The sequence below is a fragment of the Phodopus roborovskii genome, unplaced genomic scaffold (assembly GCF_943737965.1).
Source record: "Phodopus roborovskii unplaced genomic scaffold, PHOROB, whole genome shotgun sequence".
NCBI classification, from domain to species: Eukaryota; Metazoa; Chordata; class Mammalia; order Rodentia; family Cricetidae; genus Phodopus; species Phodopus roborovskii.
The window spans coordinates 3574614-3602330 of NW_026126583.1; the positions used below are offsets into that span (position 1 = coordinate 3574614).

The 27717-nt window shown below is 39.4% G+C and overlaps 1 protein-coding gene across 1 annotated transcript; it reads right to left on the reverse strand.

The window, feature by feature from the left end:
- Nucleotides 1–9922: 9922 nt before the first annotated feature.
- On the reverse strand, nt 9923–22155 carry Serpinb11 (serpin family B member 11). The gene is made up of 7 exons (XM_051203894.1): nt 21985–22155; nt 21018–21077; nt 17305–17424; nt 15135–15252; nt 13016–13158; nt 12331–12486; nt 9923–10330 (listed from the first exon to the last, which is right to left on the reverse strand). The coding sequence occupies exons 1-7, from the start codon at nt 22150–22152 to the stop codon at nt 9929–9931; spliced, it is 1167 nt and encodes a 388-aa protein (XP_051059851.1). The 5' UTR covers nt 22153–22155; the 3' UTR covers nt 9923–9928.
- Between the last annotated feature and the right edge of the window lie 5562 nt (nt 22156–27717).

Here is a 27717-nt window from a genome sequence, read left to right on the forward strand (position 1 = left end):
TTAGTGAAATGAAATTTCATGAAAGTGCATATGGCCTCTGAACCATTTTGCAAGCAAAACAGTCTTAGTTGGAATGATAAAATCTAATGGCACCAACAGATGATCAATCAGTCTTACACCTACATCTCTTGCTTTTACCACGAGCAGAACAATACTTCTCCACACCATGTCTTTAAGCTCTGTGAGCAAGAACAGGAGCTTCAGTCCAGAAAACTTAACAGGTGACAGTTGTACATGTGGCACCAACAGATGGCAGTACCTTCATGGACCTACTGACAAATCCACAGCCTTACTTAGGGCTCTGTGGGCCACAGGGCAGCAGAGGCAGGAATGGGATTCCGAAGGACCACCAAGTTGTGAGATTCTATCCACAAACAAACTGATAGTTTTGTGTTGCCTGGAAAATGATGCCACAAATAATTATGGGAAGATCCTATTAAAGCACTATTTGCATATAAATCAGTGGCTTGAATCAGGAACCTAGAAATACTGTCAAATCCTATTCTAATAAATGTCAGCTCGAAGTATTTATTACTCCTTACCAAAGGGAATTTGTTTAGACATTGATGGTCAAAGATGCTTGAGGAACAGACGAAGAAAGTCTTTGCAGGGTCAGTCATGGATGTTGTGTGTGAGTGATTTGTGACATTACTAGACAGCTCCATCACTAAATTAGCTTTAAATACCATACATCACTCTGACAACCAAATTCATGGACAAGTTAACTATGAATAACCACAATACATCACAAAAGATGTTATCTCTGCTTTTAAATTAATTTTGGCCTGTCAAGGGCAGCCCTCACTTCCAGAGCTAGCTCATCAGGGCTGTCCATTAACAAGACCTCTTCAGTACCAGCATTCCCACAGCACTCATCCTAACTTGCATTCTGGTCTAAAGTTTGTGTTCTCTGCTAACATAGAATCATATGAGGAAAAGGACTGTGGCCTCATGTTATTTACTCTGTTTCCACTATTCAAGGTGGCAAAATGCTCAGGAAATGTTCATTGAGGAGCAAACAAGATTTCAAGAATCTTTAAGAGTCATTCATCACAGGCCAGGAAAAATGCTGTCAGAAGAGCCTTGTCCTTTGAGTCTGGCTGAGATAGAGCTGTACATTCCACTGATGTCTGCTCTTTCTAGTCAGAGAAGGAGTGTGCATCATCTGTGGAAAGAATAAGACAGTGTAGTCCCAAGGCAAGAAGTGAGGCTGTGCTCTTAGCAACAGTGAAAGAGCCTCAAGTTGCTGAAGTCAGGAAAACTGGAGTTTGTAGAAGCTTGTACTTAGCCTGCTCCCTTCGTTTATTAATGGTTAGTAGATATGGTGACCTCGGAGTGAGACACAGCAGTATAACTATTGTCAAAATCAGGACATGTTTTAGAGTGATACAGGATATTATCAATCATGAAGCCAGAACCACAAAAGTTACTTATGACCAAGTCAATCAAACTAGGCATGGAGTCACGATTAACCCAAATGTTTCAAGGGAAAGCATGGGGAAAGAACCAGATTCCTCAAATTTGTTCTGATCCTTCCTGCTCCTCAAAATGTCTGAGGGAAAAATGTGACAGATTTAGAAGCAGTGGAAAAAAGCCTAGGCTCCTCAGTAAGTACACAGACAAGCTTTTTACTGAAATACTTCCCAAATGATGGGTTAGGTTTTTGTCCCTTTAAGTTTATAACAAGCTATCCTGAGGGAGGCTCCTGAGCACAGACTTCCTATAGGAGTGGCCCGTACAGTCACTATGCCCTTGTCTATGCCCCACCCAAGCGCCATGACTCACATTCTAGATTGATCCTATTTATGTCCCATGGAGAAATGCTTTCCTGGCCATTGAAGGTGTGGGTGTGGATGCTTTAGGAAAACAGCATTTTTTCTGAGTCACTATGACATTAGGGTTACCAAATAGATTCACACAAACTTTAGGACCCAATGTTTATACAAAGAGGAGGGGAAAGACACTCAATGTTTAAAGGATAAAAACTATAGAATCAAAGTAAACTACTGTTCAACAACAGCTAAGGAAAAAAGCAGACTTCTCTGAAATTCAGGTAAAGGAAGTCTGCCTCCTCACCTCTTTACTTTTATTTTTCTTTATTCTGGAATGATTTTTGGCTTCTGGAAGAAAGTAAACAAAGAGCATGGAGGTCCAGCAGAGTACCCCCTCCTTCTCACAGATGAGCTGGCTTGATTTGTGGTTCTGGTGTGTGTGTGTGTGTGTGTGTGTGTGTGTGTGTGTGTGTGTGTGTGTGTGTCAGAGAGAGAGAGAGAGAGAGAGAGAGAGAGAGAGAGAGAGAGAGAAAGGAGGGAGAGAGAGAGAAATCTCCACACTGCTCTGCTGATACTGCTGTCCATTAGTTTGACAGTGTCGCACTATCCTGATTGTTATAGGTTTACACTGTCTTGAAATGAGTTAGTTCATCCTCAACTTAGTCCTTCGAAACTGTGGCTGTTTAGAAATGTTTCCAGCTAGGAGGAGACAGCCATGTTCTGTAATCATAATTGCTACCAGGGTGAGACCTTCTCAAGCTGCAAGGCTGACACTGGCCATGGAAGAATCTTCCTAAGCTCCAAGTCTAGGGTGGATCAGGAGATTTTATTTCTTTTCCTTTTTTATTGAAAATATATTCTTTTCTCAAATATTACATCCTGATTATGGTTTCTCCTCCTTCTTTTCCTCCCAGATCTTTACCATCCTTCCCCTTCAGATCCACCCTTTCTGTCTCTTATTAGGAAAGAACAGGCTTCTAAGAGATAATAATGAGATAAAACAAAACAAAAAAAAGTACCAGATTGAAGTTGGACATGATAAATCAATGGAAGGAAAGGAACCAAACAGAAAGCACAAGATTCAGAGACCCAATCATTTGCATGGTCAGGAGTCCCATAAACTGGAAACCCTGATATGCATACCCAGAGCACCTGGTGCAGACCCATCCAGGCCCTGTGATTTCTGCTTCAGTCTCTGTGATCTCATATGAGCTTTGTTCATGTTTTTGGTACTCTCCATCCCATCTGGCTCTTACAATCTGCACATTCTTTCCCTTAACATTCCCTCAGCTCTGAGGGAAGGGTTTTGATGGAGGCATCCCATTTTGGGCAGAGTGTTCTGAGGCCTAAGAAACTGTATTTTTTAACTTTCTTTTTATTTATTCTTTGTGTCTTTCACATCATGCATCTCTATCTCATTCATTCATTCCCCTGTTCCGTCACATTTACTCTCCATCCTTGAGACCATCCCCCCCAAAATAAAATAAAATAAAATTGAAGAGAAGAAAAAAGAAGGAGGAGGAAGAGAAAGAAAACGCAATCTTGTTATGGAAGCTGTGATTCACTCAGTAAATGCTTTTGCCCATATATGTGTATCTTTACCTGCAAGTGCTCATTGCAAAGTCTTTGGCTGGTTTGAGACCTCTGGTTTCTGCTACCTGGTGATGCAGGACCCTCATTGGGACTCATTGATCTCAACTTACTGGAGAGTAGGGCTGGTATCTGCTCTCTCCAATCTCTACATGCTGACTCCTCCTTGTTTCCTAGTCCTGTCTATCTTGCTTTCCTATTGGCCAACAGTGCTTTATTCATTAACCAGTATGAGAAACATATTTACACAATGACATCAGGTTTTTCCCCTGCCGTTCTGGACCCACTGCTGTGGGTCCAAATAACACACAGAAACGCTGTATTAGATAAAATAATTAGATAAAATACTGTTGGCCAGTTACATTTCTTATTGGCTAGCTCTGTCTTAAATATTAACCCATTTCTATTAATCTAAGTATTTCCAAGTGGTCTCATCTTACCGGAGAGAGGGCCCAGCATACTATCCTGAAGGTTCCTGAATCTCCTCCCTACTACTTCCTCTCTCCTTGTTTCCTAGTCCCGCCTATCTTGCTTTCCTATTGGCCAACAGTGCTTTATTATTAACCAATGCAAGAAACATATTTACAGAATGACATCTCCCATCACAAGGGTAACCAGGAAGTCATGAGAACCACTATCATTCCATGCTGGCCCTGAGGAAGGATTGCCCACTAAGAAGTTTACTTGTATAACAGGAGATAAAGATGAGGGGAGTTTTGTGAAATCCCATGAGGCATATAATTTATTAGGTTACTTAACACTATTAAAGGTACAATTTATGTCATCTCTTAGAAAGAATAAAAAATAATTAGCATACAATTTTCTCAGTACTTTTAACTATGGTGGTTGTTTTCAGAAATGTTTCAAAAATAGTATTAATAAAATAATTTTAAAGTTGATACACAGATCTCATTTTGTTTGCCATTAAGTAAAACTCCATGTATTATATGTGAATAAAGCTATATTTAGGCTAAATTTTAAGTTTTTTTCTTATTCAATCAAAATATAATCACATCATTAGCCCATTCATCCCCTTCCTCTAGCCCTTCCCACATAACCTCTCTACTCCACTTCCTTTCAGATTCTTGGCCACTTAGTCCTCATATATATTCATATGTAGAAGACATGATCTTCATAGCAAACTTCCTGATCACTTTGCTCTTGTGATCATAATCTTTCATAATTCCTGGATGTAAGAGTTGTATTGAAAATCTATCAACTAGGGCAGGGAAACCCATAGGCAGCCATTCATGGCACTTTGACCAGTAGTGTATTTCTGCCATGGCCTCTGTCTGCCGCTAAAGAAGGAAGTTTAATGAGAGGTTAGAGCAACACATGTATCTGATGGTACATAATGAGTACTTAGCAATTTAGACTTCTACTGATAGAAGATTTGCATTAGCATGTTCTACTCTTGAGATCTAGCCACAGGTGGTTGTCTAGATTTACACTACTAGTTATGATTTCCCCTCTGCTGAGCAAGCTTTAATTTCAGTTAGACACTTACATATTAGTTACCACTATTAACCCTTTATTTTCAATATGGCAAGACTAGCTGATAAGAAACTAATACCTGGCCAACAGTGCTTTATTCATTAACCAATAAGAGAAATATATTTACAGACTGACATCTCCCATCAATTAGGTATATCTTGCCATGCAGATCACTCTTGTGATTCATAGGCTGGATAGCTGGGTAGGACTATTATATGCTTTCCTCCATTGACAGCATGAATAGAACCTTGTGGTAATATGAGAGTTAGTCTCAACTAGGAAGCTTTGGAGTCAAATCCAACTTGATTCCTCCAAGTCCTGTGTCTGAAGTGCATGGTGGCTTCAGCAATAAAGACTATCTTCAAGTTCTGGGGGCAACCGAGGGCAACCATAATAGCTTATATTGTTTTTGGAGTTTCTTGGACTCCACTGACCAACAGAAAAGGAGGTTTGGTGTGGGATTTCAATCCATTTAGCCAATGATTATCAGGGCAGAAAGCCATGCTTTAGGGATTGCCTGCCTACATGACAACCTAAAAGCTGAAAAACAGGGTTGTGCACTCTCTTGCTCTTGTACTCTCTACAGATAAAAATCCCACAACAGAGGTTTCTTATGCCTGGTATGGGAAGTTTCTTAGCTAGTCTTGGCTCTTGGCACTATCACTCCAAGTGGTATAACTTCATTTAAATTATATACATACATATATATATATATATATATATATATATATATAATTTGAGAAAAATATGAAATAATATGGTTCCCTATGACTTTTACAAACATCTTTAATCTTGAGTATCCCTCGTCCCTCCATCAAATTCCATGTTGATATCATCTCCCCTCACCAGTGAGGGGATGATTCCTTTATAACAACATCTTGTCTTATATCTGGCCAAATCATTGGGCCAAATGATTTTTCACTTCATATAATCTGAATCCTGCTATTCTTTACTCTAATACTCCTCTCCCTAATCCAGAGTCCCTTTTTACTTTTTTGATTTCTATAGTTGGTTACTCCAGGGTAGATACTATAATTGGAGCAAGGAATCACAAATGAGAGAGAAGATGTAAAGTTTATATTTCTAGGTCTGTGTTACCTCACTCAATATATATTTCTGGTTCCATCCACTAGCTGGAAAACTTCATTATTTCCTTTATCTTTACAACTGAATAATACTCTACTATCTATATGAGCCACATTTTCATTACCCATTTTTTTGGATGAAGGAATTCCTAGTTATTTCAAATATAATGGCTATGAACATAACTGAGCAAGTATCTATAGAGTAGGGCATCAGTTCTTTGGTCAAATGTCAAGGAGTGGTATATCTGGATCATATGATAATACATATTTAATTTTTAGAGAATTTGCCACAATGAATTCCTGGGTGGCTGAACTAGCTTGCAATCCCACCAACAGTAAATGAGGGTTCCCCTCTCCCCACATTATTACCGGGAATTGTTATCAGTTATGTTTAGTTGATCTTAGCTATTCTGACAGAGGTAAGGTGAAAACTCAGAACTGTTTTAATTTCCATTTTCTTAGCTGATAAGGATGATAAGCACTTTGAGATATTTCTTAGTGTTTTTTATTCCATCTACTTGGAATTCGCTTTTTAGATCCTCAGCTCATTTTTAATTAGGTCTTTTTAACTCTTTGTTTTATTAATTCTTTATAGAATCTGGATAATAATTATCTGTCAGATGTATAGCTGGCGAAGATTCTCTCCCATTCTGTGATCTACCCAGCTTGGGTGCTGGGAACTGAATTCATGATCTCTGGAAGAACAACAAGTGATCTTAAGGGCTGTGTGATTTCTTTAATCCCAATGATTTTTAATTTTGTGAGTCCACTTTCCTGGCTCTCAGGACCCAATGATTTGGCCAAGCATCAGCCAAGATGTTGTTATAAAGGTATCATCAACCAAAGATTAGCATGTGAGTCAGTGCATGTTGAATAAAGTATATTATCTTTCTTTGAATGGGTAGACATCATAGAATCAATTGAAGACCTTACAGGAAAATAGATTGAAACCCTCTAACAAAGAAAATTGTCTCCCCATTGTAAAGCTAAAAGATGGCATTAGCTACTTCCTTTTTCTCTCTCTCCCATTATATCATTCATATATATATATATATATATATATATATATATATATGTATGTATATGTATGTATATGATATATATAGACATTATTGTGAAAAGAGAGGCATGATGATGGGGGAAGTCTTTGTGTATATATGTATTTCTTTTATTGCTTGGTGAATAAAACACTATCTGGCCAATGAGGCAGGCAGATAGGTGAGACCAGGATGAGAAGAATTCTGGGGAAGGTAGATAAATAGGGCCCACCAGACCAGTTGCAATGTGGAGCCCTGGAGGGTAGGACACACCAGGCATTCCCTGGTAAGGTAAGGTCGTGTAGAAATACATAGATTAATAGAAATGGGTTAATAATTAAAACACGGATCACCAGTAAGAAGCCCTAGCCATGGGCCAAAAGTTTTATACTTAATATAAGTCTTTGCATGTGTTTATTTTGGGGATTAAGGGGGTACCTGCTTGGATAAAGAACCCCCCTATTACAGAGGGAGAGATACATCAGTATCCCTGGAGCTTAGTTACAAGAATTATCTTCAGCATTGACTCAAGATGATGACTTTTAACTTCTTTCCTACACCTTCAGGAAATCACACCCTGATGTCCTTAAACTGTTTGAGAGAACTAAATGTTATGAATCTCTGCTGTTACCACACCCGGGATACCTTGGTTGGGTATTCACAGGAGTAAAGATTTATTTTGTCTCATGGTATTAGAAGTATTGATCTGTGGTCACTTAGCCCTATTGCTTTTGGGTCTGTTGCAAGAATTTCACGACAGGGAATATATATCAGAAGAGGCCATTTGCGTAATGCCTAGTGGGTGTGGGGAGCAAACACAGAGAAATAGAGACAGAGAGCAAAAAGAGAGAAGGAAGAGGAGGAAGAAGACAAATAATGGGAAGATCCGTGTCCCAGCATCTTCTTTGAGATCATGCTGCCACTGACTTGGCATTCTTCTAGTAGACCCCTCTTCCTAAATATCCCACTGCTCTTCAAGAGCACCACAGCACTGTCAGCTATCAACCAAGCCTTCCCCTACAAGAATCTTTGGCACCTAGAAGAGTGAAGTTATAACAAAGGTCTGTGTGATGAAAACAGTCTGAGCTCCTGCACAGCCAGGGATGGATTCCGGGTCGAAGTCTTTTCTGAGCTATTATGACCTCTTCAGTGTGTTCAGGATAAAAGACAAGAAGTGTCTTTATTTTTCTGCAGTGTTGTATAACTATTTCATATGAACTAAAACATTCTCTGTGGGATGGAGGCTCATTAAGACTTGAGAAATAAATTAAACGCAGAAGTCTTACAAAAGCTCCTGAAACTTACAAGATTCATAATGCCTCTCTATGGTTATATAAGCACTAACAATTTCTGGGAAAAAGAGGCTTTCTGACTAGTCAAGCTGCCTCAGTGTCATACAGAGAGGTTCAAGGATAAAGTGTTAATGAGCTGTCTCCCATCTTCAGGTGGGCTTTTCATGATATAGCTGCCTTTGAGTACTCCTAAAACTAAGCTTCTTCCCATGTAACCCTAGCAAACTCACTGTTTCACTAAGCTAGACATGGGGAGAATTATTCCCTTGCTCTGTCATCCATGCCTTATCTGATGCATAGTGTTTGTCCCAGACTCCTAGGAAACCCATATAACAAATACCCATCATTACATTACATACTTTTACATGTCATACATACCCTTGTATTGTGATGCCTATCATCTGATTATTGCTATGTGTTATCTTTGGTGGGAAATACAAAATCTCTCTCTAATATAAAAAATAACATCAACCTGATATCTGCCTTTGTTCTTCTGAAAATTGTATGTATGAATTGATGATTTTTTTTTAAAGTGTAAGCAATGCATGATATATTTTAACCAATAAAACATTTGGCCAGATATTTGTAAAGCTTAGCTTAAGTGTCTGTGAGGAAGTGCTGCAAAAGAGGGGTCATAAAGAGTTTAAGATAAGAGCATGAGGAGGAGTGATGCAAAACACATCTCCAGAACATAATGGCCATGAAGTCTCTGCAGCTGTGGTGAGTTACACAAGATACGCCCAAAGTCAGGCCCATCAACACATAAACACTTTATCAGAAATGGGGAAGGGGCTCCAAAGAAGACTCCCTTCCTGTGGAACTGTATTAACAAACAGTGACCAGGGGAACAGGTGACACCATCTTCAGTAGTGTGACCGCTAATTTAGTTACCCATGCACTAGTGAATAAGCTCTCACCCACATTTATTCATTCAAGCAGCCCATGCGTAAACTCAGCAAGTCACAAAGTGGAGATCAGTGTAGGAGAAGGAATTATGGGGAAGAAGTTTCCATGGTAAAGAGAGGTGAATGCAGGAGAATAATGGGCGGGGCAGGGGTGAAAATGACCAGAAATCATTATGTACATGTAAAGTGTTGAAGAATTATTTTTAGAAAAATAAAGAAAATTGGGAAAATGTTTCCTGAAGAAGAAAACTCCTCCCCTCAGTTAATTAACTAATAGTGTATTCCATTTTCAAAGAGTTCAAAGTGTTGTGTCCATTTATTATGATTAATGTAGAATTTTTAGCTAAAATTCATACTACTATATTTAGGCATGCAGAAAATTAATATTTAGAAGTCAAGATAAACTAGGAACCCTTGACCTGATTTGCAATGGTAACTCATTCATAATCTCACTAATATAGAAAACCCCAACATATCTATAAACTTCTCTGCTAACTCAATCATGTCACTCAGTACTCAATGAGGTCTCGAAAATAAAAAAAAAAAAAAAATCTAGAAAAGCACTGGAATAAATGCGTCTTTTCACATGACTACTCTACTCTGAGGTTCACAAGTTCACGGGATAGGGTTAAAGATCTGCCATCTGGTGGACCTGCTTTGCAGATGCGCACAGCTGAGACGCAAACTGTCTGCCCCGTCACCCTGCCCCTGCTCTTCTTTATCTATCCCCAAGGCCTCCCCAATGCCCTCTGTCTATGGAGAGGCAAACTTTCCAGTAAATAAAATATTGCCAGAATTATCCTGGATAAGGAACAGGAAGGGAGAATCTGCTGTGAATTGAACTGTGACGGGGAGTCGTTTTACAGCAATACTCTCCCCAGTGGCTGCTGCTGCCTCAGTGCCTTCTTCGTTGACATCCACATATGACTTGTGAACAACCTTGGATAGATAGAGGCCCTTGTCTGGTGACATTCCAGAGAGATCAGCTGTGGCCACGCTGAAGATGTTCCTCATCCCTAGGGACTTCAGTAGGGAGTTTAGGTCATATTTTACTGCAAGATTGAATTTGGGGATATGGACATCCACTTCTCTTTCCACCATGTTAGAAGAGTTGGTCCACTCTTGAAGCATCTTCACATTCAGGTGTTTTACTATCTAAGAGTCAAAATACAGATGCACACACGTGAGCCAATTCCATCGTGAGCCAATTCCATAACTTCCGAGACAAGCTGTGGTTTCTGTTATCCCCACTGTGAATGGTGCAGCTTTATGCTGGCTTTTCAACCTCTAATTCTCATAAACTTCCTATCTATGCACTTAGCCATACTTCTGCTTTCTGTTTCCTATGTCTCCTCTATATTCTCCCACTGACTTCCTCGGTGTACACTCTTGAATTCCCTCAGCATTTAGCCTTTGCCTAAACTTGGCTGCTTATTGCCCTTGGCATCATTGTGTTTCTGCTTCCTAAATCAATCCAACCATTTCTTCTTGGCTCTCACATCTGAAACTTGGAGTCACATTTTTATGAACTTAGTTTTCATTTGGAATCTAAAATGCCGGATCCCATTCTGTCCCCTCAGTTTCCCTGATGCCCTTTACTCGGTTATGTTTCTCCAAGTTTAACATGGTACATGCTTGCCTAATGCCTTTGTGCCTCTTTCTGACTGGCATTTCAATTCCCACATATGTTCCTAGGTTTCCTAAATGGTCCCAGCAACTGACTTCTCATCATAAAATCAAGCTTCATTATTTTTGTCTGTCATTTAAATACTAACCTTGGATATTTAATGCCCCATAGTCAACTTTCAATAGTAGTACATACTGTGTCATTTTTATTATTATCTTACTCCAAAGTTAAAAAATATTTCATTACCTTCCCATTCTCATAATTCAAAATAAGGTAAAGATAGATTTTCTGTCAAAGTACCCTTTTGTCATTTTCATTTGCTAGCTCTAACCCAAGTTACCTTATAATAAAAACAAACAGATCTTACCTGCCTCACACTTAGCAAACACACATACGCTCCTTGTTCCCCCTGGATCAAGAGAGTCTTCCCACTTTACCTGTCCATCTTCTATACATCTAGGGAATCTCACGTGGAGATAATTCTCTGAGAACACCACCCCCAGCTTCTGTATTCTAATTCATACCTTTCATATTTGCACATGACTTTATGCGCAGATTAAACTGCTTTCAAATTACTGACTTCAACATCCTCTACCCCAGCTGACTGCAAACTCCCAGGGTCTTAATCCCCTCTGAATAGGCCACACCTGTAATCAGCTCTATTCCCGGAGTCACAGGCTATGCTTTCACTCCAACCCCCTCTGAACTGGATTCCACCTCATTTCCTAATCCAAATGCATACAGCCAAACCCAGCTCTTTCCAGAGTCTCTCTCCCCTCCCCACACACCCATGCCAATTGTTTATAAGGCTAGAGTGCCCTGACTTAAACACTAGTGACTTGATAACTCTGACTGTGGCCATCCTATTGCAGCTGGTCTAAGAAACTTCATTTTATGGAGTGGTTTGTGGTGCTAGCTAGGTGGTGGCTAGGTTGAAGTTAGATGGCATCGTCACTTCTAAGTCTCTCTGGGATTAAACAAAACAAAACAAAACCAACAACAACAACAACAAAACCCTTTGGCTACAACCAGAGTGAAGAGACTGAACCCGGACTCCTTTCCTTCCTGGTTGTGGTGCTATTTCCTTACAAAATCAGGTTATTAAAAATGGTCAGCCTGTGAGGGTATCCTCTGATTAGATCAGAAAGCTTCCCCTTAGCAAGGGTTCAGTAGATCTCTAGGGCCCATGAATCTGATCAGCACGACATTTTATTATTGTAGAAAGAGCCACTGAGTGTCTCATGAGCGATTTGTATGTGCATTTATATTGTATAACATAATGAACCTGCATGACGTTTCCAGTGAATGAAGTGCTTATCCTGTCTGAACTGTAGTCCTACAGGGCAGGGATCATCCTTAATCTCCAATTCCTGGGGAAAAACCACTAACCTCATCACTGACCATACAGACTTCACAGAGCACATAGAGTATGTGTGTAAGAGTGTACGTTCGTGCACACACAGGCACACATCCACATGCACTCACTCACACATGCATTAGCTGCAAGGTAACATTGTTGGACTTTTACCTGGTTTACACTGGCTGTGCCTACTGGAAGCAGGATGATCATTCTTAGTTTGTTGTTGGCATAAGGCAGCTCAAGGACTTGCATCTGTGGCTCCTTTATGAAGGCCAGCTTAAATGTTCCATTCTGATACATCATGTCCACAACTGCACTTTTACCCTAGTTTTAAAAGATTATAATTGAACAGTGGATATGTATGTATGCTTTATTTTTATAACATGAATACCTGTGTTGACACTGCAAAGTATAAGCTATTGGCTATAATGCTCTTTTACTACTTTTCTTTGCACAGATTATCAATTTTGTAATCCTAAAATAAGTCAAACTTAGAGAAGTATAACAATGTAGAGATAATTTCGGTCTTTAATTACAACACCAGAGTCTCTAGCTAAAATGGGAAGTCAAATGAGAGGCTTATTATCTCTGTAAAGCCATGTGGATACTGTCCAGGACAACAGTTTTATTGGCTATCACAGGAAGTAACCATGGTGTGAACCTTGAGGCTTCATGGGTAGAACATTAGGAAGAGAAGAGGTCTTTACTCTTTCAGTGAGTGAGACAAGTTACTGCCACTTTGAGATATAAAAGCCTTCAGCAATCTACAGCGATATTTTCCTGAAATCTTTTCGAATTGTCCTTAAATTATTATTGCATTTTCCAAGACTTGTCATCAGTCTGAAATACTTACCACACTTATGTGAAAGGGAGCTTTCACTGTCTCACTTTTCTCGAATTTATTTTTCCATTGTCCCTTGAAATATATGGCACTTACTAGGACCATTATAGAGGAAGGATCAATTGTACCCTTGCCAAATAAGTTTGTGACTTTTCCTTGTAGTAAAACAAACAAACAAAAAAGAGGTGATTTTATTAGGATTATCTTGTTGATAATAAATATTTGCAAAAGGTTTTTCAACAGTAATTTAACATTTGATGTGCCAGAAGAATTCCAATTCCTGGACATAGAGTCATCCCTGCCATAGGAACTTTTCATCTTGGAAGTAATACCATATGGATGACTCACTTTGTCCTCTACCTATTCACATCTAACACATTGTTGTCCATTATTACTTTAGAAAAATTCTTTATTAACTTCCTTAGCTTATCTTGAAAAGATCCACCAGGTTAACAAGATAGCAGTTCTCAATCTGTGGGTTGAGACCCCTTTGGGGTTTGCATATCAGATATCCTGCATGCCAGATATTTATTTTTCAATTCATAACAGCAGCAAAATTACAAAGTAGAAACAGAATAATTTTCATGGTTGGGGTCAGGGATATGAAGAAGTGTTTTAAAGGGTCGAAGCATCAGGAAGACTGAGAATTGCCTTAGCTGGTGGGAACAGGAGAACCCAAAATAGAAGTGGTAAACCAACACCCAGTCAGTCTCTGATCTCCTCAAGGGCACCTTGGCACACATGCACACAGACACCAAAGGCCTTCTTCATTAAGTTAAATTTACTGTGTGTGTACATGTGTGAGTGTGCCTGTGTGTGTGTGCAGGTAGAAATCAGAGGTCAAGTTTGAAACTCACTCCTTGATTGGTGTCTTACTGGCCTGGAGCTCCCAGTTATGCTGGGATGAATAGCCAACCAGGTCTTAGCTTGCCAGCGTGAAGGTTACAGGGAGGAAGCACCACACACGGCCTTTTCTACTCAGATTTCTAGGCATAAGACTTGAGAAGCTCTTTGTTGATAGGTTATCTGCCAGCTCTGATTGTTTAATTGTTTTATTTGTCTTGTTTGTTTTGTTGTGTTTACGATAGTGGTTTTTAAATTTTTATCATTAGACAGTTTCATACATATATATACAATGAATTTTTGTCTTTCTCACCTTATTACCCTCCTTCAACTCCCGTCCATCTTTCACTGAAACAACTTCAATGGCCAGTAACTTTCCTTTTTGTTTTTCTGACTTTGTGTAAGTGAGCCACTGAGTTTAAACAGGGTTGTGTGCAGAATAGTCTCTATAGCCCAGGCTGTCCTAGAGCTCACTGATTAGACCAGGCTGTCCTGGAACTCAGTGTGTAAAGCAGGGTGTCCTGGGACTTGCTTTGAAGACAAGACTTGCATTGAAGATCACCCTGCTTTTTCATCAAGATGCCAGGGTTACAGGCATGGACCCCATTTTGGGCTACTTACTCTTATAGTGGATGAGAACTAGTACATTATAAATACAAAGACCACTTAAAGCAAAGACATATTTCAAATCAGGAATTTGTTTGGAAGGTTCCAGAAGTTGTCTGCTTTGTAAATATTCTGACGAGATGCGTTCAGTTTGATTCAACCTAGAAATTCTTTTGGGAATGAATTCTACCATCTGATATGAAGCAAAGGAAAGTATATCATCTGACTCTAATCCTGATTAAGACTTTAATTTTCATATAACCTATGATACTATAGCCTAACTAACCTATAACCATAACTAGCATGTGCTAACAATAAACCTACACAGATGCTAAAAACAAGTTTCTGAATGAGTGAATTAAGTTTTAATGAAAATTGCTGAATTTATAACATTTCCTTAAACAGAAATGATGTTCGCTTTCTCAGCGTCTCTTGTCATTTATTGCTTAGGAAAAATGATTGTTAAGATACATTCCAAAGTATGTTTCCAGTTCTTTCATTGTCATCTGTCTACCCCACTTAGACTTCACACAAGTTAACGTCAGCTTCCTTGTTAGCATAGCAAGTAAGACTTTTACCAAAGGAACACAGATAAAGTTTGTACACATTCAGATACACATTAATGTTTGTACACACACACACACACACACACACACACACACACACACACAATTATCCTTACCATTAGTTTTATTCTCAACCCAAGCATTAATATTTTTCCTCGTCTCTTCTGTAGACAGTTCGAAATCAACAGTTTGCAGCTTGGCTTGGAACAGTTTCTCAGAACATCTTAAATATTGCTGTAAAATAAAGACAATTAAAAGACAGCATAAAAATGGTACAAAGAGGGGTCTGGAGGCAGCTTGTGAGTGAAGTCCTTGCTATGCACATGTGAGGAACAGAGGTAGCATCCCCAGACCCATGTAAAAAAACAGATTCCATGCACATGACTCCAGTTCTCCTACAAGGAGATAGAGAGCAGATGCTGGGGAATCGCCAGGAGCTAGGGACTGGATAGCTCAAAATGGGTGACCGTGAACAGGAAGAGACCCTGTTTTAGAAAAGTTGAAAGAAGAATTGATACCCAAAGGTGACTTACACACACACCTGTAGCTCAGGTACTCACTCCTACAGTCACACACACATACACACACACACACACACACACATACACACGAAAGAACTTTATAGCTCAGAATGTTCTGAGGTCCTAACACAGAGACAAAAATCTGTTGATGTAGAAGCTTATAAAGAAAAAAATGTCCATGAGTACTTGTCTTTAAATCCAAAGAATTTCCAACAAAGAAAAATATCCAGTAACATTGGGATGTTTTCCCATTGTGTCATGGACTTTCTTTTACCAGTGCATTGAAATCAAAATGATGAACTTCATACAATGAGTAGTTTTTTATGCCTTCCATGAGTTTTACTCCTCAGAGTAAAGAAACAAGAGTATTATAAGGAAAATTGATGAGCATAGTGGCTAAATGACTCCTTATCACAGGAACAAATTGAAAACCACCACCCCAAACCAACATTTACCCACTACTGTGTGTGGGTCACTGTTTGGGAGAGGCAATTTTGTGAGCTTCTGTGACATTAGAAGGAAGACTCTGTAATACCAAAGTGGTTCACCCATCTCAGATGAAAAATTCTATCAGAGATGTATGACTTCTAAGACAGCTTAACAAACCAGACTGGGAAAGACAAACACATATTTGAGACTTCCTCTGAAACTTTCAATAATCCTGGTCAGATGGAGATACTAGTCATAGCAGGAAGAAGTCTTGAATTTAGATAGCGATCAAATCTAAATCTTGATATGTAGATTGAAATTTCTGTCCTGCCCAGTCCCAAAGCCATTTAGACTCGAATAAACACACAGAGGTTAATATTAATTATAAACTGTTTAGTCAATGGCTCAGACTTCTTGTAATTATTCTCTTAATTTTTAGCCCATTTCTTTTACTCTATGTATCTCCATGTAGTCTCAGCTTACCAGTGATGCCCAGGCCTCTTCCTTCATGAGCAGCTACATGGCATGTCCCTCGCAACACCTCTCTGAGTTCCTCTTCCCAGAATTCTCCTAGTCTGGTAGCCCCACCTATACTTCCTGCCTGGCTACATCCTGCCTGTGCATTGGCTAAAACAGTATTATTCCTCAACCAATAAGAGAAACATATATTCACAACATACAAAAGGACATTCCCCATCATCAATTGTCTCTGTGACTTTGGTAATTGAAATTTTCATAATCTGCCTTATAGTCTTTAGAATTACTGGAAAAAAATATCTTTGCTATAACACAATAAAAGAATGATATGAAACAATACCCGTGATGGCTCTGGGAGTTATGTAAACATTCAATGAAACTACACACTACAATGTCAGTGGGGAAGGGTTGAAACCCATTTCCAATTTTGGAGCTAGGAAAAAACATTCTAATCCTCTGATTTTTAAAGACAGAAGTTATATGTATAAATGGAAAGAAAACTCACATCTCTTGGCTCCTAGCTGAATACACTTACAACTACCTTTTTATAGTCTATCATCAAGGGCCTTTGTAAAATAATGAGAAATGGGCTTCACTTTTCTTCTCATCCATAAAAGGCAATTCTTACAAATGACTTAATTTTTTTGTTTCATCTCAGACCTTAATTCCTGCATATCTTTAGGGATTTTGTAGAGAAGGGAGTTTTCTTGTGATGTTACAGAACTCTGAGAGGGAATTTTAATTCAGCCATTTCTCAGGAACTCTAAGTTCAAATTCAACATTGTAAAGAATATCATAAGCTCTTCTCACTCCCCCTCACCCTTAAATTATGAAATCAGAGAGCACCAGGTGTGCTTACCTTGTGGAATGTTATTGCCTTTGTCCCATAGACTCTGTTAGCAATGCTGAGGGAATTCAGTTGGTTGATTTGGGATAGCAGGGCTCCAAATTCTGAATGTACCTTTCCACCTTTGCTGCACTAGAGCAGTGAACAAAAAATAAGAGAGATTGGTTTCTTGCCCCTGAAAAGCTATGAATAATGAAAGACAATATGTGCAGACCAAGATGCTTACTTTCCAATGAATAGCAGGGAACACAAAAGGATGAACTGTCCAAGCATCTTTATGTCCTCTAGCAAAATGATCTCAGCAGACTGTGTACAGAATCACTTGTACTACTTGTTGGTCCTAATGGTTTAATTCAGAAACTTAGGTTTTCAAGAATAAAAAAAAAATTCTAATGCAAGTTCTGTGGCTGCCTTTGTATTTATATTTCTATATTCAATGTTCAGTCTTCTTATTCATACATATATACATATATATGAATAGATATAGTTTGTTACTTGTATTGTATGTATTGTGGTCATATTCCCGTCCCCATTGCCATCTCTTACCCCTTTAGATTCTTGTTGATCCTTTCTTCCCAATAAGTGAACATGTCTTACTAGTTAGCCCTGACTTGAATTCATTATGTATACCAGTCTGGAATTGAACTTGCCAACAATCCCCTTGCCTCTGCCTCCTAAGTGATGAGATTACAAGTATGAACCAACACACCCAAACAATGTCTTAGTTTTTTAAATGACTATTTAAACAAATCATTCAACCTTCACTAACATTGTCTAATATATTCACTTGTTTTGTAATACAGTAGCAATTTTGCTAAGTTTGCAAATGCAAAACATGTGAATTATGGTTAAGAATTCATTGATGCCAAAAGCCAATGCATACATTTTAAACAATGGTTCCTAATAATAGGGTTTCTGAGAAGGTTTCAAGTGTGTGTGCGTGTGTGTGTGTGTGTGTGTGTGTGTGTGTGTGTGTGTGTGTTGTAGAATATTTAACTAGGCAAAAACTGTGTTACATTTGTTTATGCTGAGAAATATAACTTTAACTGTGTAAAGGTGTTATATATTTGTTGCTGCTGCATTTGTTTAGTGAAGTAAAGATGTGTTACATTAGTTTATATGTATTTGTTTAGTTAGGTATAGATGTGTTGCATTTGTTTCACTTTGCCTGCCTAAGGAATCTGAAAAGTCTAATAAAAAGCTGAGCACCCAATATCTAGGCAGGAGAGGGATAGATAGGTCTGGCAAACAGAGAGAATAAGTAGGAGGAAAAATCTAGACTCACTAAGAATGAGAGGTGAGAAACAGAGACTATAAAAGTAGGAAGGAAAAGAAGGAGATTCTTGGGGCCAGCCAGACAGCCATCAGCCAGCAGACACAGAGTGGGATATACAGAAAGAAAGCTAAAAATCCCAGAGGCTAACATGCAAATGATGAGAAACAAGTCCATGTTGGAGGTCATGGAAATATACAGCATATGGCAACTGATAATTCAGATGTCAACACACCAGAGGAGTAACTCTCCGATGGAAGTTAATCCTGTTCTCTCAAGGCCTGAAGGACCATTGACTCTGGAAGCTGTTGCTCACTTTTGTTAAAGCAGCTTAGTGCATCTCTAATACCTGCATTGTAGTATGTAATCTCATGATTGCATTTCAATCATATGGACACACATATCTGTGGATAGTCAGGAAGATTGCTTTGTATTACCGTATAATTTTGATACTTAGAAAAATACTCTTTGTCCCATGAAGACTATAGATGGTGAAAAACTGCTTTGTTCTTTTTACCCAGAATAATATCAAAAAATAACAAATTTCTCCTCAGTATAAGATAAAATGCACACAATTAATTCATTTTCCCCTCAGAGAAACTTCAAACTAGACTAAAGGCTTTTGTATATTGATCACAAGTTTAGGGCTTTACAGTTAGGATCAATGTTTGAGTCACAGGTATCTAGCCAAGGTTACTACACAAAGCACCTTAAGAAAGGCATGCCATTTCTTCCCTTGTCAAGTCTAGCTGACAAAAGTCCCATGTCTCAAAGCTTATCTCACTAGGTACTATGTTCCATCCTTCTGGTCGTAATCTTATTCCGGAAACATTGAAGCTCTATATTGCCATCCATGGTCAAGGTCTCTGCCCTTATCACTCACCCAAAGGAATGTGCTTTGACCAATGAGATGTAACTGTTGTAAATTTTTTTATTATTGTTTCAGTCTCCTAAAGAGTATTGAGGCTAGAGAAAAAGAAGCTACAAGGAATTAAAATTAGGACAGGAGAATTAGAATAGAGGAGAAAAATAAAGAGACTTGCTTGGAACAGCTTGTATGAGAGTCTGTTCATCCTTAGATAGTCAAAGTTCCCTTTGCTTGCTGTATCATTGGATCTGTAGGCTGGATCTCAAAAACCCTCACTAGGTTAAATTATAGGAGCTAGCAAGAAATTAGGCTAAAGTAGGCTGAGCATTCATAATTAAGTCCTCATGTCATGATTGGGGAGCTGGTTGGTGACCCAAAAGAAAGGCTTGGTGTGTGTGTGTGTGTGTACATTTATCTATCTATACAAGCACTATTAAAAATAATATCATGTGCACAGAGGGAGGAGTGATAAGAAAATGGGGACAAGACCAAGCTACAGAAATCCACAGAAACAGCTGACCTGAACAAGGGGGAGCTCATGGACCCCTAGACTGATAGCTGGGAAACCAGCATTGGACTGACTCAGGCCCCCTGAACATGGATCTCAGTTAGAAGGCCTGGACAGTCAAAGGGACCTCTGACAGTGGAACGAGGATGTATTCCTGGTGCACAAAAGGACTTTGGGAGCACATTCCCCATTTCCCTCAACCTAGAGGCAGGAGGGAGGGCCTAGTCCCTACCAAATGACTTGACAGATTTTGATGATCCCTCCTGGAAGGCATCACCCTCCCTGTGGAGTAGGGAGGGGATGGGAGGGTGATCAGGGGGCATGGGAGGGAGAGAGGGAAGGAGGGGGAACTGGGATTGATAACTAAAATAAGAAAAAGAAATAATAATACCATGTGAGAATTCTTTGTAAATGAGTGAATACTCCTTTGAGAATAACTAGGCATCATTTTCTCAAAGAATGTGGATGAGCTACTTCAGGGACAATATGCAACAAAGTGGCAACCATTTTTCAAAATACTCTTAGTGGACTAACAAAACTGCATGCATGAGTGAATCTGACAGAGTCAGCAGCAGACACCGGCACAGAACAGAAAAGTCTAAATGAAGATGGCAATGATCAGTTTAAATATTTGGATGGAGAGACGTCAGCATTGTTCCTATCATCACAACTCTGCAGGGGCTGTTGGGAAGATTATCAGAGGGCTCCAGGCAGAGCTGACTTTCTCATGGACCCAAGAGAGGATTCCACTGCTCTACTCCTGGTCTGTGATTTTTTTTTTTATTAAAAATTTTCAATTATTTTACATACCAACCATAGTTTTCCTCCCTCCTCTCCTCCCACCTCCCATTGCCTCCCCCCATCCACCCCTTCTCCATTTAGAAATCGGCAGGCCTCCCATGGGAGTCAACAAAGTGCACAGCATATCAAATTAAGCAGGACCGAGCGTCTCCACCTGCATCGAGACTGAGTGAGGTATCCCAGCATGGGGAATAGGTTCACAAAAGCCATGAACTATGATATTTTGGTGTGCTATGCTAAGATTACTTGATATCTCAGAAATGACATTCTCATACCTCAGAAGAGTCTTTCATCTTTGGTTTCAAGAATTCTGAAAAGTTGTCATAGTGAAGCACCTAGGAAAAGAAAAGAGATCAACTGGCCACAAAAGCAATGTGCAATCTATGAAATCCAAAAGCTCTGGGTATTCTTCTACTTCAGTTCAGGACCATTGTCAATAGATAACATCTGATAATGTTATTTCCCAAGTCCTGAGTTAAGTCTTTGGGTATCTTATTTACCCCCCACCCAACAATTTCATGAGTAAATAATATCACCTTCACTTTATGTCAGGGAAACTAAGGTCAAAATGGACAAGCACCCTTGTGCCACCAGATTATAGTTGACTGGATTCTGGGAGCTGAATTCTGTTGCTGGAGGCTAATCTGCCTTTTTTCTACTCTTGAGGCCTTTATTTAGAGCACTGCCCATAGGGAGCCCTAGAAACATGGCTTCCCAGTAAAGAAAGATAAGCAGATATCAAAAGAGATTTTTCTAGACATTCACAATAATAAAAGTATATAGATGGGAAAGACCCTGGTGGCTGGTGTCATGTGACAATTCACCATTCCTGTTTCCAGGTTGTAAAATGAAGACAACAGTCTCTATCTGCTAACAGGATTACTCTGAGGAAATTTAGTAATAAATTCTTTTTTAAATTATTTAAATTATTATGAGGGTTTTGGGTTTAAAATGTTTAGAAGGAACAAACAGTACCAAGCATATGTTCTCTATTATGTTCAAATCACCAAAATAAAACTAATTCAGAATTTATTTGCTGTATATGGAGCTGCATGTTATAATGGCTTGCATCAAACGCTATTATTTAAAACTTTCTTGCCTTTCTCAGAAATATAACTTCCTTAAGTATGCCTTTTCATTACACAAGAGATTTTTTTTAATGAGTCTAGCTGCAATTTGGCAGACAAGAGAGGGAACATGAAAAACATCTGGGTTCTGGGGATGTTCTCCTCCAATCATTACCTTTTCCATTTGTTCAGCACTCTTGCCTCTGGCGCCCAGAAGGACCATGCTTAGAGCATAAAACATAGTGAGTGGAGAAAAGAAGATGTTTTCTCCCACATTGCTACTGCTCAGCTCTTTGAATACATCAAGGCAAAATTCAGCATTTGCTGTGGTGATGGGGTTCATTTTTATGCCTAAGAATAGAGCAGAAATTATTCAGTTCTTTTGTGTTTACTTTCTATGCTTTTAGACACCCCCTTTCCTGGAATTTGTGTACCCAATGCTTATGCTCCACAAACTCAAAAAATTGTTTTCTCACAAGACTACCCACATTAACAACCTCACAAGAATAGAGTATCACCTTTCTGCACAGTTCTATAGGAGAAATTTGACCCTTGCCACAGTTTTATCCCCTTCTTGGCATTCTTCCAGGAATGTAAAGCAAAGCTAGGAAGGTAACCTAAGCTCTCCACCCAGTCAGGGTCATGTTATCAGCAAAAATGAAGGAACCAAAAAGAAAAACCTGAGAGAAGGAAAGATTACGCTGGAGAATGTGTTGCTTTAGGGAAAGAGTGTTGGGAAGGAAAGTTCTGTCCTGCAAACAAGGATAGAGAGCACTAAGAGTAGAGATCCACAGAAACAGCAATCAGGGAGAGGTAGTTCCCAGCCACGGGGAGACTTTATTCTTCACAAGGCTGGGTCCCGACAAACACTTCTTTGATGGGAGATGTCATTCTGTAAATATGTTTCTCATACTGGATAATGAATAAAGCACTGATGGCCAATAGGAAAGGAAAGTAGGAGGTTCGAGGAGACAAGGAGAAAGAGGAAGTAGTAAGGAGGAGCCAAGATGGAGAGACTGGGGAGAGCAGAACCGCCGGCCCCACTCCCACGTGGAAATACATAGATTAACAGAAATTGGCTAATACTTAAGACAGAGCTAGCCAATAAGAAACAAGTAACTGGCCAACAGCATTATATCAAATACAGGGTCTCAGTGTGTTAATTGGGGCTGGCATGGCGGCAGGACAAGACCAGCAGCGGGCGGAAAAAAACTTACTCTTTACACTTCTTTGCTTTGTCTGCTGGGAATCCCTCTACCCACTCTGTCTCACATTCAGATCTTTCTCCATTGGTAATCTCAGTTCATCACAATTCACCAGAATTCAGATCTGAGTCTTATTTGCCTTTACACTTACACCTCAAGTGACCTTGTCTCATGTCATGTTCAAACTTCAGTGACACACTGTTAGGGCTTTGTTATAGTTTGAATATAAAAAATGTGCCTCCATGGACTCGTGAACTAAACAGACAGTCTCAAGCTGATAGAACTTCCATGAGACATTCTGGAAATGCTAGGTAGGACCTGTCTGGAGGAACTACGTCACTAAGTGCATGGTCTTCCAGCTATTCATTCCCTCTCCCTAACCATCTTCTTTACCTTCCTCCTTTCTTCCATCTATAATTTGACCTGTTCTACCATTCCTTCATCACATTAGACTGAGCTTTTTGAAATTGAGCCAAATGAAACTTTCTTATGTTTGTTTTCCCTGAAATGGTTACAGCAAAAACAAACCCGACTGTTGAATTTAGGCTGCCCCTCCATTCTAGACCCATATAACTGACAGCACACTAAGCATCTCCACTTGGATGCCTGATGGATCCTTCAAACTTGTCAGGATGTAAAGACAACCCTTGGTTCTTCACTCTTCTACTTTGCCTTCTCCTTCATTTCTGTAACTCTTGATTCCACTGCTTTATCTTTCAGGCTAATAATCTTTAATACTTTCTCATTCTTATTTGCCCTCAGTCGATGAAAATATCTTCTTTCCTCTACTTTTAAAAATGCTGTAAGTCACCATCTCTGGTTTTACCACTTTGGTCAAAGGTTCCATCCTCCTCCCCTGCAATTCTAACACACATTCCACACCTGGCTGACTTCTTCATTCTTTCTGTCCTTGGTGGTGTGTTCTACAGAAGCAAGAGTGATGTAGCTTCAAGGTCAGATGCTCATGTTGCGCTGTACTCAGCATCCTCAGAAACTTGCTGTTCTCAGAGAAGCCAAAGCCTCACCATAAACAGCAAGGCTCTCTGGCCTGGCCCTGGCCATCTGAGACCTCATCATTGCCATACTGTACTGACTCTCACTACTTAAACACTCCAATCCATCTGATATGCTACTACATGGTGTATCCCTCTTCTGAGATGTTCTTTCTGTCAGTACTCAAATGGCTCACTGTGATGGTTCATTTCCTCCTCTCTTCAGGAAGGCACCTTATTAATAAGCCTTTCCCTAATGATTCCCTTTGAAAACTCAGCCCACACACCCACATTGCATCTCTCCAATTTATTTTTTTTCTAGAACATACCTTATCTGACTCACTACATATGCATTTTAAAATCTGATATACTCCCTAGAATACTTTTTGTTTTCACAGATGGACATATAGAAGCCCCTTCATAAGCATCTGTGAAAGAAATGAAGAGTAGGGTTTTAATCTGGCAAGTATAGCAATATGCAGGTATGCACAGAATTCAATGCGATTTCAGGGGAGGGACACAGATCTACCCAGAGAGGTACAGCCCCTCCTGTTTCTTGAACAATGAAATTATAGTCTTCATGGAAGGTGCATATAGGAAGGACATTCCTGAGAAAAGCAACAAGTGAAAAGAGACTACCACATCTGGAAGAGAAATGTATGTATCAAGAAAATAAAACAGAAGGACAAAAGTTGTGGACAGTGGGGACAGAGACAAGTAAGAGAGTGTCTTTGGAGGCCAGGCCATCCATTTAGTGTTCACCATCTCTATGGCCTTCCTATCCACCCTTTACTGTTTCTTCTGAAATCTTCTGACTCTTTCCCCTTCTCTCCCACTTTCCAGACATCGTGTTTGTAAATGCTGATTACCCACCAATCAGCAAGAGGTCTGGTTGTGATGCAAATTCCCTGTGTGCTTAAGAGGAGGCTTTCTGCTCCTTGGTCCCAAGAAGAAACTCCTAATTGCCTAAACCAATTAAGATAATTCTTCATTCCATGTCAGTGAGTGTCTTGACTTCTGGAATCCTTGATGAGGAAAACTTTTCTGTGGAAAGAGTTAAGAAGATACTCATAGGAGAGCCTGCTTCCTTTCAGAGCTTGCTGTCTACTTGTGGCTACCACTGAGGTAAGTAGTCAGAGGAAAGTCAGCATGCCAGAGGAGAAAGATGGGGAAATCTGAATCCTTAATGACTCACCATTGAGTGGGTGGATATACAGCCTTGCATCTACACTGCTTTGGGATTTCTTGTCATGTCGTATGAAATCTTTTTCTTGCTATTTAAATGAGAAGTTTTAGTTGAGTCTTCTGTTACTTGCAGCTAAAAGTATCACCACTTACTTTAGGAACCTCATTATGCCCACTGCTCCACTAAACACCAACAGGAACATATACAAACACTCACACTTTTCTGATGCAGCTACATATTTTAGTTAGTCTCTCACAGATCTGAACTATTTTATCCTTTTACCTCTCATCTCCAAAATATGTTCTCACATGGTTTTAGAATCTTAGTCTGAACACATGTTCCCAAGACAATATGGCAGACCAGCTATATTCCTCCCTACTTCTGTGCATTTACTATAGTTACTAACGTATGTTTTCAGCCATGCCCACTTGACCTGAGCTCACCAGAGGTGGATTCTCTGGGGTGTGACCTTGTGTGTCACTGATCTAGGAATGTATGTCATGCTCCCCTTCAGAATGCCATGCTTTGTGTCCTGACTGACATGAAGAGCTAAGAGCACATGGTCCTCAGACCTGAGAGAGGGAGGAGAGCATGTGACTCAACCATCGTCAGGCAACAAAGGAGCAAAAGAAAATGTGTCACTTGTGGACTTTCAAAACAAATAGATGTGGCATTTACATGGTGCCAGTGTTGATCACACGTTCCTGCAATTAAAACCGGTGGCTCTAACCTTATTCATATGCAGTAGATTCTATTCTTATTAGCTGTTAGGCCGCCCATCACAATCCACTAGAGACAGGCATGAGCTAGACAAGTCTTAGCTTTTGATTTAAAAAAAAAAAAATCACAAGGGTTTTGCTGATCTCATCCACTGACATGACAGTCTATGTCTTTACCAAGATGCTATCCTTCAACTTAATTTAAATCAGCACTTTTTAATAGCTGTAATAATTAGTGTCTTTGGAAAACATTTATTTGGTAATCTGAATAATAATAAATGTCCAACCAGTAATAAGGTATATCCAAGCAGGTCTTTCTTCACACTATATTCTGCATTGAAGAGGGTGGAGTTATCAAGTGAAGGATGTAATTTCAGATTTACAAGTAAATGGAATTTTTTCAATTTATGTTATGTTTTTAATTATAAAGTAGTCATTGAAACATACAATTACTGAAGCTTCTTTAAAAAATACTTTAGAATGTACAGTAGAGTCACTATGTTCTGCCCCTCTTAAATTCTGACTGTTTCTCTCTTTATAATCCTGACTAGAAAGGCTCATAAATCCCACTCCCAGCCTCTTGGAGTGAGTCATCATGCACTGCACAGGCCGCCCTCTTCCTCCCTCGCCACTTTAAGCCTAATTCATTCCCTTTACCCTCCACTCTTGGATCACACTTTTAATTTCTTTAGAGAATATCCCCTCTTTGTACGTATTCTGGTAAAATATTGATTTGGTTTCTCATATACTCTTTAGCTTTCATAAATGAGCTTCTTGTTAAGCCATCTGTTCTTCATTTAGTACTATATGCTTAAGATGCATCCATGTTGCTCCATCATTCCTGTCTGATGAATTCTTGTATTCACATCATGTCAGCCTCAGAGACTGACCCTTGACTGGCCTCCTGCATCACACCATCACAGGCAGTCCGTAGAGAACATCTTCATATGCACTGTTTACATACCTACACTAGCATGCCCTTGAGAAGTAGGTAATTGGATCACAGAGTCCATGTGCAAACCTAGTACTGGATGTGCCATGCTCAGAACCTTCGGACTTGAAGGATGTGTTTTGCTTCTACAGTTCTATAACAGAGGGATTTGGAGCTTGAGAGATCACACTGTTAGGATTGGAACTGGGGTCCACCTCTCCTGAACTGCATGCTTCTCCCACTTCCTGCCACATGCTATTAAATAACATCAAAAACATTGACAGCTAACATCAATAAATAAGAGTTAATAAACAATACTACTTTCCTGACCTCACACGTATCTGACAGCTCCCAGTACAAGGAAGGACAGTACTAAGTTCATACTTGAAAAGCTATTGGAAATTCATGATTATGTTAATGTCATGAACTCTGTTGTCTGCAGGTTTATAATGCAGCATTCATGATTTCTATAGTCTCTATCCATTTTCTAGAAATTACCTTGGTAGCCATAAGCAGGATTCATTTACAACACTTCGTTTTAAAATTGCAATCAATTAATTTTATGCTGTAGCCTCTACTGAAATTTTGTGTACATTCGGGTGACAGAGGGATATATGGATGAATTACAGATTTGGGTCCACTGAATATCCTGGTCTTTGTCACTGGGATGATCATTCCTTGAGGGATGGGAAATATACTTAATTCATCAATGTCTTCATGTTCACCCCAGAACCAACATATATTAGAGAAAACAACACTGAATATTTTACCACTTCTAGATTCATTAGAATTAGCAAGTTTACAGGAAGAAGAGCCTACTGGATAAAAGTCTAAAAGCATATGAATCTTACAAAACGTGTGTATATCCCAACATA

Bases quoted from the DNA above. Each gene is read 5' to 3' on its own strand.
- Serpinb11 (XM_051203894.1), bottom strand. From the start codon at position 22,152: ATGAACCCCATCACCACAGCAAATGCTGAATTTTGCCTTGATGTATTC. The intron at 21,078-21,984 runs GTAATGATTGGA...TTCTTTTCCTAG, and splicing joins GTGCTGAACAAATGGAAAAG to GTGCTTCACTATGACAACTT. The intron at 13,159-15,134 runs GTAAGGATAATT...TTTTACTACAAG, and splicing joins GGTTGAGAATAAAACTAATG to GAAAAGTCACAAACTTATTT.